General features: G+C 48.0%; 5 protein-coding genes across 5 annotated transcripts; 1 reads left to right on the forward strand and 4 right to left on the reverse strand.

The window, feature by feature from the left end:
- Positions 1-165: 165 nt before the first annotated feature.
- On the reverse strand, positions 166-2,049 carry F5891DRAFT_1173344 (uncharacterized protein). The gene is made up of 5 exons (XM_041365622.1): positions 1,815-2,049; positions 1,179-1,763; positions 1,086-1,130; positions 730-1,030; positions 166-682 (listed from the first exon to the last, which is right to left on the reverse strand). The coding sequence occupies exons 1-5, from the start codon at positions 1,986-1,988 to the stop codon at positions 519-521; spliced, it is 1,269 nt and encodes a 422-aa protein (XP_041225568.1). The 5' UTR covers positions 1,989-2,049; the 3' UTR covers positions 166-518.
- A 124-nt stretch (positions 2,050-2,173) lies between these two features.
- On the reverse strand, positions 2,174-2,913 carry F5891DRAFT_1228748 (Cerato-platanin; the record flags this gene model as incomplete). Its single annotated transcript, XM_041369537.1, has 2 exons — positions 2,174-2,847; positions 2,873-2,913. 2 exons carry the CDS (start codon positions 2,911-2,913, stop codon positions 2,472-2,474), a joined length of 417 nt encoding a protein of 138 aa, XP_041225569.1. The 3' UTR covers positions 2,174-2,471.
- Positions 2,914-7,070: 4,157 nt separating this feature from the next.
- Positions 7,071-7,734, reverse strand: F5891DRAFT_336461 (COX17-domain-containing protein). Its single transcript, XM_041371401.1, has 3 exons — positions 7,634-7,734; positions 7,433-7,575; positions 7,071-7,374 (listed from the first exon to the last, which is right to left on the reverse strand). Exons 1-3 carry the CDS (start codon positions 7,643-7,645, stop codon positions 7,242-7,244), a joined length of 288 nt encoding a protein of 95 aa, XP_041225570.1. The 5' UTR covers positions 7,646-7,734; the 3' UTR covers positions 7,071-7,241.
- Positions 7,735-7,953: 219 nt separating this feature from the next.
- F5891DRAFT_1035530 (uncharacterized protein) lies at positions 7,954-11,677 on the forward strand. The gene is made up of 10 exons (XM_041361809.1): positions 7,954-8,507; positions 8,570-10,329; positions 10,387-10,445; positions 10,492-10,562; positions 10,613-10,707; positions 10,758-10,838; positions 10,892-10,985; positions 11,042-11,197; positions 11,249-11,356; positions 11,414-11,677. The coding sequence occupies exons 1-10, from the start codon at positions 8,037-8,039 to the stop codon at positions 11,531-11,533; spliced, it is 3,015 nt and encodes a 1,004-aa protein (XP_041225571.1). The 5' UTR covers positions 7,954-8,036; the 3' UTR covers positions 11,534-11,677.
- A 122-nt stretch (positions 11,678-11,799) lies between these two features.
- Positions 11,800-12,876, reverse strand: F5891DRAFT_1035537 (glyoxalase-like domain-containing protein; the record flags this gene model as incomplete). Its single annotated transcript, XM_041361810.1, has 5 exons — positions 12,737-12,876; positions 12,633-12,684; positions 12,307-12,572; positions 12,218-12,281; positions 11,800-12,162 (listed from the first exon to the last, which is right to left on the reverse strand). The coding sequence occupies exons 1-5, from the start codon at positions 12,835-12,837 to the stop codon at positions 11,800-11,802; spliced, it is 846 nt and encodes a 281-aa protein (XP_041225572.1). The 5' UTR covers positions 12,838-12,876.
- Positions 12,877-14,446: the final 1,570 nt, after the last annotated feature.

The following is a 14,446-nucleotide window of genomic DNA, read 5'->3' on the forward strand; positions in this document are numbered from 1 at the left end:
ATTCTGTCGTCCCAAAACCATCAAATATGGTACGTGCGTTTGTTCTGACGAATCGAGATAGTACTCTAGAATATAGATAGATCTCCAATATTGATATTGGTGCAGCTTAAGTGAAATCGATTTCCAGGACTTGGTCAATAACTTAGGGTCACGTGCTCGTGCTGATGGGGGCGAATGCAAAGAGTAGTAATTAATGCATGACGTAAGATCGAGGTAAGTAAACTGAGTATCAATTGGCGTAGGCATGAACTGAAGTGACAAGGCATCAATCGGCTAGTCATAAAACTGAAAAAATGGTATCAAGAGGCATAAGGCATGAAAGTGTAAAGAAAGGGTGACTGCTAGAACAATATCATTGAGTGCATCCACAACTCGGGTCGCGAGTCCGGTTGTGGATAGTGGTATACGCTCAAGCTTAACACTCGAAGAAGTTGGGAAGGGGGGTAAATCGACCGTACTTCGGCTAGGATAGCTTAATGTGAAATCAAAGCCATGTATACACCGTAAGAATTGCGTTGTCAGTTCGAGGCATCGATGATCGTGCGGAGTGTCTGAATCTCGTGATGGAGGAGGTCGATCACACTCTCCATGCTACTCATCTTTCTCTTCACGTTGCTCAGCCTCACGGTTGTGGAGTCGGGGGCTGAGATAGGAAGCTGGGGCACTGACACATAGCTCATGACTTTGGATGTATTAGCGAACTGCATATCAACCGAGTGATGCACCTACCGACTCTAGGCTGTTTTCGCTGCACAACAGAAGTGCCCATGCGGCGAGTGGACATTTTCCGCGCCTTCACCCTCTCCGATGATCGAGAATGAAGGCCGCCTCGAAAGCCCGACTTTCCTCGTTGCTTGGTGAGCTGGTTGACATCCAACTCACACTTTTTTTTCAGTTGCTTGCATGCAGTGCAAACCAGCAGGAGGCCAGTCTTGCCCCTGGCTCTCCTGCATATCTTGCCTTCCCTGGCACAACGAGGACAGGGATCAGTGGCGCTGACGGTGCCCGGTCGTGTTGTCAAGGTGTTGGCCTGATAATTGTCAATAAGTTAGTATGCTACCAGAAATCAAACGTATCAGTCTTACCGAATTGTCATTTGCCTTCAAAGATAAAGCTGTCGGTGTTTTGGTCTGAAGCCTGTGATTAGTAAAATAACCAGACTACTGTTAGTGACTTACTTTCGCTCCAGGGTGTTGCACATATATCACTCCCTTGGATACGCGTTCTCCCATCTTGGTAACGGTATTGGACTTGGTGTCTGCACAGATTCGTTTGTGCGCCCCATCCCTCATACCTCCTGCAAGCGATGTTTGTGACTCAGAGCCCCGTTTCTTAGACCCCCGGTGATTGGACAGGCCCTTAGACTGGTCGGTCGATAGTGTTTCCTCCTCTTCGTCATTCTCATCCGCACGAGACTGAGACTTAGGGCCAAAGGCACGCAGACGGCGCTCGCTAACTGCGCTGGAAGCCACGGAAGTATTATCGGTGATTAAAGGAACATCATCGGCAGCAGTGGGTGGGTCAGCAAGTAGTAGGACACCCTCAGGGAGGGCCTGCAACATCTGTTGATCCGGATGAACATACCACGTCTTGTGGATCAGTGGGTGGTTTGCGATCCTTGGGTCATCTTCTCTAATATTTTGCCAGTTGGGTATGCCGACCCACTGCTTGTTCTGGCAGACGGTGGTTATCTCTACCGCTGCTGACAGGAAAATGGGGTCGAACATTGTTGCCGCAGGTATGAGGGTTTGTACACGAACGAACTACAGGGTGATTTGTTCAGTACACATAGAAAAGCCTGAGCTCAAACTTACCAATATCTGGCTAATCTTTCCCCGGTATTCTACGTGCTTTGGATCGCCAGGTTGGAGCTGGCGAGCGAAGCCCAAAAGCCCCCGAACCGTGTCAGCCTCCATAGCTAACGCCCTGTTCTGCGGCGAAGTCATGAGCTTCGTGATAAACTGCTGCGCAGATGTTCCAGAGGACATCGTCTAGATCTTATGATGAACTCAAGATAAGAATAGGACTGTAAGGGTCAGAAAAGCTGCCAGCACATTCCAAAAGCAGCATTTCAACAGATTTCAACGCGTGGCATTTCAAATCATACACGGTCACGTGACATACAAATACTTCCGTTTATTATCAGCCTACAGCATGGAAACTTAGTCAAGGCCGAACTGTGGGCGCACATAGATATGCAAACAACGCGTTCTCCTACAAATTCATCGGTACTCTTTTTCACGCGTGGGTCGTGTGAGACCAGTATACTACCAACGTTCCAAAAAAAAAGACATGTATTGCTCGTGATCAACGTCTCTGCGAGTGCCCATATTGTCCGTACACGAAAGCCAAAGATCAACTGCAAAAGAAAAGAAAAGAAAATGCTCCACACACCTATCAAGCTGGTGAATACGAGATGCCTTTGTATTTGACGGGGCTCAGAGTATATTGCTTACCCTAATTTCACGGTCTCACAGACCGCAATTGCTTTCATCAACTTGGGTGGCCGTAACATTGATGCGCCCCAAAAACTCTGCCTGTCCACCCGTGAGGTCGTTCATAGCCTCAAGTGACAGGTTGAACCCACCCCGTGCCTCATCACCAACGTCAATGGCGGTAACATATTTAGTGGTAGTTACCGACGAGCTGGAGTAGGTGATTTCCCAGCACGACCCACAGTATGCTGAGTTCCAGCCCGTGATCTGGGGTGCACCTCCGATGTAAGGGAAGTTGGGAATAGAGCTGAAAGTAGTGTAGCCACGCGACTCCAAACCATTGGAGCCGTCTGAGCAGGCCACCGTGTTGAGTGAGTTGGATCCCACATCGTAGTTGGTATCATAAGAGAGGCTGTAAAGATGTAGCGATGGCGCACGTAGCGAGGGCAGCGATGGTAGAAGTGATTAAGAACTTCATCGTGGATACAAAAGCAGGGTTTTCGATGGAAGATTGATTAATTGACTTGCTGAACGATGAGGATTCTTGGGGCAGTAAATTGAATGACTTACATACCGCATGAGAGCCCTTTTATGCACCGAGGGCAACTTGGAATTGAGCCGCACCGCCAGAGTCGGGTTGAAATGTCATCATTTCAGTATTTCTCCTTTCGTATGATGTCCGTATGTAGCGAAATGTACGGACAAGCCGAGCACGGCGATTCTTCACCGTTGCATTGCATATGACTACAAAGACTACTTCTAGAGAGGAAGGATAAGAACATTGAGTATGGGATCACCCCAACAAGGCAAATTCTCCGTACCTGCGCGGTGTCTGTAGCCTCGTGGACGGTTCTCAACACCAGTACATCACAAATAAGGACAGGACAAGCAGTCTTCTGCTGAAGTGAATCATGTCAAATTTGTTCAAAGCAATAGACTATTGCAATCACATGCACTTGGACATCAGCGGCGAGAGTCTAACCATTTTATGTCACCATCTCGGTCATAGCCCGTCTATGCAAGTAAGAACATACCTTATACTAGTAGTAAATGACTCGGACCTACACTGAGCGCTGAGCACCCATATTATATGAAAAAGCTGATGGCTGTCTCAACGATTCGCACAGAATCGCACAGCCCCGGACCCCAGTCGACGTGTACGAAAAAGCAATACTTATGTAATTAATTTTAAATTTGAGAAGTCCCAGTTCAGGAGTCCTGGCTTATATACAAAAGAACGACAGATCTACCAGTGGTCACGAGTTTCACCTTGTACAGCATCCCTAATAGCGGTGCATGTGCGCCCAGTCCCCGACTCCGTCACGATTATAGTATCTCTTTCCACCCATCCTAGTTTTCTAATCTGTACAACTAGGACAACTTCAACGAAGCACCTCCAAGCATGTTTAGCTAACAAGTTGTTATACTTACGAGCAACACAAAATTTCTTTTTGTTCCCTCTAGAACACATGGATACGCATAGTACTAATTGTTTAGGTCTCATGGCTACCAATATCATGGTCATACCGATTGTGGCGATACAAGCGCTGAATATTGAATGGTGGTATATCTAGTACTAGCACGAACGCTATTGTTAACATCTCCAACTTATCTCCCACTAGCTCACACCCCCATCCCTCGAATACTATGACTGTAGTCTTAAATGATCCCGGTTGGTGGCCAATAATCAATTTCAATATTTCTTTCAGCTACTGGGCCGGTTCGTCGTATCAGTCGGCCGTGTCTCTTGATCTAACATTGACTTATGATATCGCAGTCGCCGCCGGCGTTGTGGTGGTATACGAGTGGGGTGAGCAGGATAGTGTTCGAGTTCCGTCGAGATTCTCATGATAATTCCAGTACTAACGCTTGGACAAGAGGTGGGTCGATGTTGTCGCTGGAGCAGTCAACTCGCTAAGAATGATGTCATAGATTGAACTAATCTGGGTAGGTGGCAAAGTCTCATATCGGAGGAAATACAAGGAGATCACAATGATTTCACGACAGAGGCAACGTTGGTCCCTCATGACCGTGCTGTATTTTGCTGTTCGTACCTCATGTTGTGCTATCATGATAGCATGGTTGGTAGTTGTACTGACTCCAAATTGTTTTAGACACGTTACATTGGACTACCGTATTCTGTGTATGTTCGGAGGCCGACATAATAGCGTTGTGCTAACAGCCCATCTCTCATCACCAGTATCAGTGTTCTGCGTACGTCTCTTGTACGCTGTGTTCACTTCTTCTGACCAGCGGAACACAGTAAATATGCCATCGGTGTCACTGACTGATACAGTGAGTAGTATTGCGCAACCACCTCCCATCCAAATTGATCCAATGAATATACTCATGTAGGGGTGAGTGAGATTCCAACCATTGAACTTGACTCGACATAACGATTCAATAGGTGTGAGTCTGAGTGTTTGGTCTTAGTACGAGGCTGATCACTAATTCGGTGTTTTAGGCAATATTATGATCTACGCAAGAAATGGGACAAATGTGCTCATAGCTGCCATATTGTGCGGTAAGTTCCCCAACTGCAACACCTCAGTGATATTGGCTCGACTGAAACATAATGCAAGTCATCATGATTGCTCGGTTGCATGCCATGTATCAGAGATCTAGAATGATGCTTATTTTCCTTGTTATCATTTTCCTGGCTGTAAACATCACCTGTGGAGTAATCGCGGCAATAGTACTCAAGCAACTCGTAGGGGGTGAGCTTTAATTGTTGACCTGAAGAACGCAGCTCATTATATGAACACCAGAGGAGTTCATACTCTCTGGCACGTATATGTGCGATTTTGGATATCGGGAGGATCTCAACTCAGAGCTTTTGATTTCAATGATTTGGGTGCTCAACACTGTTTGGGAGGTCCTAGCACTGTGCCTTTCAGTCTGGATTGTTGTAAAACATTTCCGTGACCTGCGGCGACTCAGCCCATTGACAGGACCGGCCATCGGGGAGTGTTTCAGAGTGCTGATAAAATCTCACGTGCTTTATTTTGCGAGGTGAGCTTGTCATGCGAATGTGGTCATATTTTTTCTCAAGTTTCGCTGCTAGCTTTGTTTGTGTCTCTTGCCTCGAACTTTTGGTTCTCTCTCCAGAGATCTCGGTGCGCCGACCTGTTGCTGAAATCTGCTTATAACCACTGCTTATCAACTTACAGACTATGGGAGCTGATATACTCATTGATGCTCTTCAAATTTTTTTGGCCGTGCAGATGTTTGTGCTGGGACCACGCCTCATCCTTAGTGTTCGAGAATATCATGCTGAGATCGTAGCCAACTCCGACGCAGACACTAGCATGAATTCGATTGTCTTCCAGGATCGTGCACATGTACCAACTAGCAGTACTGTGTAGGGAAATATTACCGACTGTTCTGCAGGGAGGAGACATTTGGTCGAGGGTCCGTCATAGTATATACAAGAGTACCGATCACCTTCGGACATCGCGTGTCTGTTTGCAGTCAATCACAATAACAGGTGTCTGTATACTACGTTCGCCATAGTCTTCTCCTCAGCCTCTGCAGGAAACAGCGTGTGCGCGAACGAATCTGTACGAAGGTCCAGTACCGCATTCTCGCGACATCCGTTGAATGTGGCGGCATAAGCAGGCACAGGTGGAGCTCAGCACAGGAGTACGTAGTTGGGAGGACAGTGATCGATAAACGTCAGGCGCACATGGCGCTAGACCAATTTAGAGGACAGGTGGAGCTCAGCACGAGCACAGGTGGAGCACAGACAGGAGAGTCACGCGAATTGGTTCCGCGGGATCAAACGTTTCGTACTTATATATCTACTTATATATTGTAGATATCCTTAAACAAGTAGACAAATTGGTTCTAATGAGCCCATAACAGGAGAAGGCAAATGGTCCTGAAACCATTGGCCACAAGTCACTAGACCATTCTTACCCTAGAATACGGCCAGTCTCGCGTTTGATGACACAACTCTGTCCGCCCTCTCTTGCTTCGCGATGCCACTCACTCTCCCCTGAAGTTCGTATTGACCCTGCGCGCGCGATGGCACATATCACTACTGTTACCGATGCAATAGTTTTTTCTCGACTTTGGCAAAGACCGGGACCCTGTCGTCCTGGTTCTTCTACCATGTTGGATAACGAGGGTCAAGTCACCTGCCCTCATTCTTGCTACCATAGCCCAAATCGGGCAGATGAGCTCAGGCCAGACCTCATCGTCGCCGCGACGGGTTAGTTTCTGTAAAACGTACAACTTGATTACGGATATGCCGTGGGGGGAGTAACAACTTGGGTACACGTTCTTACGAGAACATCCTGCAGTTTATGTAACACTCAACGCGTTGATTCGGAGGTTAGTGTGCATCAATGCGAACGTAAATGACGTAGCGGGAAATGTATTGGTAGTGAAACACGTCTGGGGGAGAAAGGACGACTCGATGAACTGCGAGGAAGCTAACATGTCATGGGTCAGCGGAATCATAAAGCAGTAAGGACCACAACCATCCCGCTACATCTCAAGCGACGAACCCCCAGGCAATTCTGGAGGTAAAGGAACAACTTGGATGGAAGGCCAAGAACCATGTGACTCTGTCGCGGAGGGTCACTCAAATGTATGTGATGATCTCATTAAAAACAAATATGAGCGGGGAACTATCGATAGACGAAATAGAGTGGGGGTGTAAGTATAGACTCATCTCTCTGCGTGTTTTGATCTCAAGGAAACAAGGGGGTTTTCTACGACTGGCCAAAAAATCTGGTGCCAGCCAACGGGAGTCGGGTTGTTGCTGGGTGCGCGGCGTTACCGACAGTATGATCGCGGCAACTAGATGTCGAATCCGAGCCCTCGCATGCATTCGACATGCTTCTTGAGTACCTCAGCACATTTTCCTTCTTCGTTTCCATTCTGTAGAAAACAAGCATCGCGAGAGGATTTCGTTTCTGGGCAGGCACAACATCTGTCCACACGGAAGTAGCCCCAGTCAGTCGGGATAGCAAAAAAAAGCTTGTACCTACGGTTTAAGACCTTGAGGGTTGAGAGGGTTCATCTTAGGGTCTGTGGGATCATATTTTTCTTTCAGGGCGGGTGCGGGTGCGGGTGCGGGTGCGGGTGCGGGTGCGGGTGTTGGTGTCGGTGTCGGTGACCACCAAGACGAAATCTGAATAAGACGAATACAAAGAAGTTAAACAGCAAAGAAGGGAAGAAAATAGACTCACGCTTTGGAACATGAGTGCTGCTGAGGTAGCGTGGACTGGTGACCAAGTCTTGCTATGATGTACGTACTATGTGGCCAATGTCAAAGGCTGTGACAGTGTCAAGGGCTCAAGTGAGTATCGGTGACTTCCGGACTCTTCACAGGTACACAGGGCAGCTTCAAACCTGACCGTTTTTCAAATTCCGCACCCCGTTGTTACTTCCGAATGATTTCCAAAGAGAGAAGGTGACCCCTAAAGAGCACCTATTCTTGGGAAGTTAACCCCTTGAACAAGCCACCCCACCCGTTTCGCCAAGACCGGACCTTGTCAGGATCATATCATTTGAATCGTTTATGCGAGCTGAGCTGGCAGTAATAAAACACTCCAATGGCGACTTTGTCTGACAGCTACTACTTGGAACCTAATGATGCCACTATTAGTGGCACAGAACCATGGGCTGTATCATCTCTCCTGCGTTCTCCTCGTCCTATCAATTCTTTCAGTCAACGTTATTGGGCAAGCATGTATGAACTACGGTGAAACTTCTCCATCTAATCCCTCGAGCTGTCTTTGTCCTCCGGGCTTTGGAGGTGCTACTTGTGCACAACCAGGATGTGGTGGTACCATATTCGATGGTTCTCATCGCTCTTTAGCTCAAGCCTCGTCTGGCTTTGCGAACTTGACCGCGTCCGATTGCACCTGCGGAAGCGGATGGGGAGGAGTGGGCTGTAATGTTTGTACTACCTCTTCAGCATGCCAGGTCGGGTATGCTGCGGTCAATGGCAATGCAAGTACAACTTCGGGGCTTGACGGTCAGGTTGGTTTGAACGATACGATAGTTTGCAATACTGCCCCTGCTGTATGGGCAGCTGGCGAACTTAGCTGTCAAGTTAATGTCAGTACAAGATCGCTGAATTCGAGCGTCTAGTGTCCCAAAGTTGACTTTTTTAAATCTAGAATCCAACATTAGAAGCACTGTATCCTCTCGGATCTACTTTGAACATTCTCCGTACTTTGAACGGCTCTCTATCACCATTGCACAACACCAGTGGAACGTTGTTGTCGCCCTCCACTAGCTCCTCTATCTATGCTCAACTCATGTATGCTGGCGTCGAGCAGTTCTTTTGCACTGCTTCGCCTTGCACCCAGACATTATCAAACTCCACCACCACTGGCAGTTCGGGTAATACCGCCTCAAGCACCTGGACATGTCAAAATCTTTCATGTAGCTGTATCAAGAATGCCACATTTTGCGGTGGTGTACCGGTTTCAAACCTCACAACTACCATTAGCGGACTCACCGGAACATTGGTAGTTGCGTGCGATAGCACCAATACCTGCCATTTTCAGCAGGATACCATCAATTCAGTATTCGGAAGTCAGGGTTTATCCATGGAAGGCTGCGTCTTTGGTGAATGTGTCACTCAGGCCGTCATCGACACGACAAACGCTACTTCTTCCGCTGCAGCTACGTCGGGTGGAACCGAACTAAGCGGGGGAGTCATTGCAGGACTCGTTATTGTTGGAGCAATAATTGCGTTTGGGCTAGCGTTCATTGCGTGGGGTTGGTATGTCCAACGAGCAGCGAAAAAGTTACCCTTCAATGGGGGCCAAAGTGGCGGAATAAGTGTTCGGTGGTCCGACATTTCATATATCGTGCAATCGCCTAAAAGTTCACCGTATTCCCTGATTTCCAAATCTTCCATTCGGGGGGGAAAGATCATTCTCGATAGCGTTAGCGGCAATATCGAATCAGGTCAGCTCATGGCAATCCTTGGTCCAAGCGGAGCAGGCAAGACTACTCTTGTTGAACTCATCGCTGGGAAGACAAAATCAGGCCAATGCACAGGGTCTATCACGTTCCCTCCCTATGCTCCTGGACGTCGGCCAAGGGTAGCTTTTGTCCCACAGAGTGACATCCTTCCTTCAATGCTCACTGTCCGCGAAGCCCTTACATTCGCCGCATCCCTTCGCCTCCCCGAGTCTCTTCCTGCATCCTCGAAGGCGGAGCTGGTCTCCACCGTCATTTCCAAACTAGGTTTGGATGGCATCGCTGAAACTAGAATTGGTGCGACTGATGGGACTGGTAGAGGTATCAGTGGCGGAGAAGCTCGTCGCGTTAGCATCGGGCTCGAACTTGTTAGCTGCCCGGATGTGCTCGTTTGTGATGAGCCCACCAGCGGACTAGACTCAGTCAGCGCTTTCAGGATCGTCAAAGTGCTGAAAGAACTCGCACGTGAAGGTGGAGTTACTGTAAGTCATCAAGGCTCACATGGACATCGAAAGGGCGTGGCGGTTATCTGCAGCGTGCATCAGCCAAGTTCACGTCTTTACCACACCTTTGACTCCGTTTACCTCCTTTCCAACGGGCGCACGCTGTACTCGGGGCCGGGCGGATTAGCACCAACACAATATTTCAAGCACATGCGAGAAGGAGGAGGAGCCGGGGCTGATATCCTGCCCTACGAGGAAGGTTACAACGTTGCGGACTATCTGCTTGACATTGCGAGCGAGTCTCCTGATATCTCCAGCATGCCTCTGGACAATAATGCGGTTGGAGAAGTAACGCTAAGTGTCCGCAGCGAGGAGAAGGCCGACAGAGGGGAAGACGTTGAAGCCCTCCTCTCTAAGCAAAATTTGGCACAGGGCATGTATGTGGCAACTTTCCTTACGCAGTTGCAAGTACTTTGCGGGCGCGAATGGAAAGTTTTGAAAAGGTGCACACACTTTTAATCGTTCATCTCGACGACCTCTGACCTAGCCGACTTTGGCAGAGACAAGACCTTGTTTGTCGCGCACGTGTGTGTCGCTTGCGTGCTCGGCATATTTTGTGGTATGTAAAAATGATTGTGCTGTCGACTATGCTAAATGTATGGCAGGTGGTCTATACTATCAGGCTAATTTAACTATCGCCGGATTCCAGGCCAGAATCGGATGCATTTTCTTCATGGTAAGAAATTATAGCTTGATTGTGGAGACTCGATATGATACTGCCTTCAGGGGTCTCTCATTGCATTCTCCTCTCTTAGCGCACTCTATAATATCGTTGAGATACGACCTCTCTTCCTTCGTGAGAGGTCAAACTGGTATTACAGGTTTGTCAATTTCTTTTCGATAGACATTCCTTCCTCAAGATGCCCTTTAGCCCAACAGCTTGGCTTCTTTCACGTCTGATATTCGACGTGATACCCCTTCGCATTATACCCACCATCACTGTTTGCACCATGTAAGTTATTTCACTTCTATCATCCATGCTTGCGGTCTGACCTAGGTTTTCAGCACATACTGGATGGCTGGGCTTGCAAATGACGCAGTTCATTTCTTCAAGTTTATATTTGTCATCGTCCTGTACACGCTAGTCATGACGCTCTTTGTATGTCTTTTGCGCTATCGCGCCCTATCTCCTCTGATTACTGATCGGCCACGCAGAACTTCCTTCTAGGAACGCTATTCCGCAATGGCGGGATTGCGATCCTGCTTTCCGCTCTTTCTGCACTGTACCAGATGACCTTTGCCGGTTTCTTTGTCCACCTCGCTTCAATACCTCCCATCTTGCGTTGGCTGCAATGGCTTTGCCCGCTCAAGGTGAGTATACTTGACGTCCCACGTTTCATGGATGTTCATCGACTCCGCCAGTATACCCTTGAAGCTATTTCGATAAACGAAGTAGGCTCAGGACTGATGATCAATGATACCTTGCAAGGCGTACCCGTCAATATATCGGCGACCCTCATTATGCAGCTGGTGGGTATTATGTCTGTATCTCTCCCTTCGTATCATCGACTGATGACTGCATACAAGTTGTTTGGTTTTGGCTTAAACAACTATTATAGAGATATTCTTGTGCTCTTTTCCTTTATAGCTGTGTTTGGTGTTGCAGTTGTCGCTGTAGTTTGGTTGAGGGTGAGGGAGAGGCGGTGATGGTCGCCTTTGTGAACAAGTTGCTTGCGTAGTATGTGCTATATGTATATGTGAGGACTGTTGACTTGGTTTTGCTACTTAGTTCATCGCTAATAGAATAGGATCTCCTTAACATTATTTGGCTTCATGAGAGCTTAGCCTGTTCATATTTTAGGGCAAACAATAACTGGGCCAAAGTTACAACTGGAGGATATCTAATACACTGCTGGTAAGGATTCCTTTAACGGCTAGCCCAAACTTCAGCAAGATCATATATTTTGCGCGAGCTACTCCTTTAACCAAACAATTTTTCCATATGGCGTCCAGGATTGCCCTGGCTTCATTCCTGAACTAACGAGAAACGCAACCTCATAGATACCCTCGCCCCTTCCTTCCAACGTCCGGCGTTCGTCCTCTGTCTCTGGCACGCTGATGATGAGTTGCGGTCTTCCTCCAGCGACATCTGTGCTAGGTGTGTCAAGTACCCAAGTTACTCTTCGCGATGTGTTAGACACAGGTGATCCACCGATGACCGACGTTATATCCGCTGTCACGTCCGATAGATCGTCATCCTGCACCAAAATTCGGATGTATGCGATCCCGAGTACTCCTGACGGATGTTCTGCATTCGAAGGGGGATCGAGTGGGACCTTGAAAGACTCTGATCTGAGATAGCCTTAGATATGTACCAAACGAGACACATACCCTCCATTCCCTTGGTGTGACATCTCCGCAGAAGAATGGCGCAGCTCTGAATCTGCCTAGAATCCTGGGATGATGCAGAGATCTGCCACTTTAATACCTTGCCGTCGCTGCGCTCTCTTCCTCCATCGAATTCTGGATCATATCGAATCCCACTCTTATTCTCCTTGGCTCGGGCATTTATAAGCTCTGATACTGAGGTGCTGGAAAACCCGAGGAACGTATAGCCAATCCAACCAGGTTCTTTCCATGCCCAGGGAATGGCATCCCGTTGCTGGCGCTCAGGTGATCCTGATGGGTAATGCGACGCTGGGTGCGTGAAAGAAACGAGCTCAAGATATGCGCCGTCTTGCAGTACCTGTGCCCAAAATGTTAGTACATAGAATTCCGATACATACTTCAAGTTAGGCGATCATACCACGAGCGCATTTTGTGTCAGTCCCCCAGCGTGTGTACCACCTGGAAGGACACTACACGTGGAATTTTCCCTGAGATATTTTCAAAACTTGGAAGGTGACACACTGGAAGCCAAGGTCACGGAATTGTCGTGATACCTCATCCACTGAGCCAGGAGGTGTGAGATGCATAATGTGATCAAGAGTCTTGGTTGAGGGTGTCGACATGGTTGTGTTCATGGCAAGAACAGGCACTAGAACAAGTATGTATATACTCGTCACCGAATCCATATAGGGATCGCGTTGTCGACGTGGAATCATGCATCAAATTCCAACGCGTACGGCGTTCCGTGTATTTGATGTGATAAAGACAAATTCCACTCGAACACGGGAATCTATAACAGATGGATTCACACTAACTGTAAGAATGACACGCTGTTGCGAACGCTCTCCATGACAATGGCGTGCATGATACATCCTCCGTCTGCTGCCTTAGAAGTCGTGCTTTTGAACGACAGTATCTGAGCGCCACCAGCATGAAATAAGACGTGGCCCACGTAGTCCGTACTCAGTATCGTTGCACAGGATATCGGGGCCGCTGATGTATGGGATAACCCAGCCACCAGGGGGCGAGGAAGTTTTGCACGTTGACACGCTGGTACAAAACATCGAAGACTGGTCAGCGTCATGGTCGGTGCTCAAAGATACATGATAAGCGCGCCAAGTCCACGGCATGATGCGTCAGGTCAACAGATGGAGGCGAACAAGTGCCTATTCGCGAAGCTGCGATCCGACTCGATCATGTGATCTGAAATAACCAACTTGTCTGCAACGGTATCGATACAACTCGAGTCCTCGCATTAAGGTTCAAGCTTTCAAGTTGCATCAGATACTGCTATGATCTTGGGTTGATTGTATCATCCATCAGTCACGCCATTCCTATCTCAGATCTTAGACCCCGCCTCTTGTGTATGTTGGTGCGCGAATGCAAACACTTGACAGTATTTTCATTCATTGTGAGCCTTGATTCATCGCCGTGCTTTGGTGTTGCCACAGTTAAGTATATCATATATTCATGTATCCAACACTCGGCGATGTCACTGATTTGCGCCTACACAGGATTGACCTACACTGGAATTCTGGAGCCAAGACAGTGACTGCAACAGCCGAGCCTCTCGAACGACAGAATATCAACATCAAACCCCATGGGAAACACCTAACAATATCTGTACATTTGAAGCGCTCAGAGAACCACATATACGGTGCAGCAACATTTTTATGAAAAATCTTCTAGGTCATGGTGATTGCATCATCCAGGCTGAATATTTCCATGCGAAAATAGAGGACGCGATGGTTACCGTGCGCTCCATCGCGTGAAGATGTGGTGCTATCTGCATGTTGCGACATCTGACTGTTTTGGATTTGTATCTTTGGCACTCTGTGAAGGTGGAATAAGGATTCTAAAGCGACGGTGTGTCTGTACGATGGCTATGCATGTGCAAGCATCCGACTACGATGCGACTTTCGTAGCCTGCCCATGAACTTGCTGAGCATGATGAAGGTCAGACAATGGCGTTCTTGGTTTATCTGATGGATCTCGCTTTCAGCTCGCGACCTTTACCGGCTCCTGCTGAAGTTGGCACTTGAAATACAATGGCCACTGACCGAGGCTGTACAATCAGAAATCAGGCTTTGTTACCTGTTGCAGGCTTCTCGTCTCCCATGTGCGATTTCTCTTTCGACCTAGTATGTACGGCGTCTTACATTTAACAGGTATCAATCACACAGCATGACTCACGATGTATCCGCCAGTGCAATTAATCACCGTCGCATCAAG

This window comes from Suillus fuscotomentosus (genome assembly GCF_016647785.1).
Source record: "Suillus fuscotomentosus strain FC203 chromosome Unknown F5891scaffold_29, whole genome shotgun sequence".
In the NCBI taxonomy this organism is placed as follows: Eukaryota; Fungi; Basidiomycota; class Agaricomycetes; order Boletales; family Suillaceae; genus Suillus; species Suillus fuscotomentosus.

Bases quoted from the DNA above. Each gene is read 5' to 3' on its own strand.
- F5891DRAFT_1173344 (XM_041365622.1), bottom strand. From the start codon at position 1,988: ATGTCCTCTGGAACATCTGCGCAGCAGTTTATCACGAAGCTCATGACT. The intron at 1,031-1,085 runs GTAAGACTGATA...GACAATTATCAG, and splicing joins TGAAGGCAAATGACAATTCG to GCCAACACCTTGACAACACG. The intron at 683-729 runs GTAGGTGCATCA...ATACATCCAAAG, and splicing joins GCGAAAACAGCCTAGAGTCG to TCATGAGCTATGTGTCAGTG.
- F5891DRAFT_336461 (XM_041371401.1), bottom strand. The intron at 7,375-7,432 runs GTAGGTACAAGC...CCGTGTGGACAG, and splicing joins AACCCTCAAGGTCTTAAACC to ATGTTGTGCCTGCCCAGAAA.
- F5891DRAFT_1035530 (XM_041361809.1), top strand. From the start codon at position 8,037: ATGATGCCACTATTAGTGGCACAGAACCATGGGCTGTATCATCTCTCC. The intron at 8,508-8,569 runs GTCAGTACAAGA...TTTTAAATCTAG, and splicing joins AACTTAGCTGTCAAGTTAAT to AATCCAACATTAGAAGCACT. The intron at 10,986-11,041 runs GTATGTCTTTTG...TCGGCCACGCAG, and splicing joins CGCTAGTCATGACGCTCTTT to AACTTCCTTCTAGGAACGCT.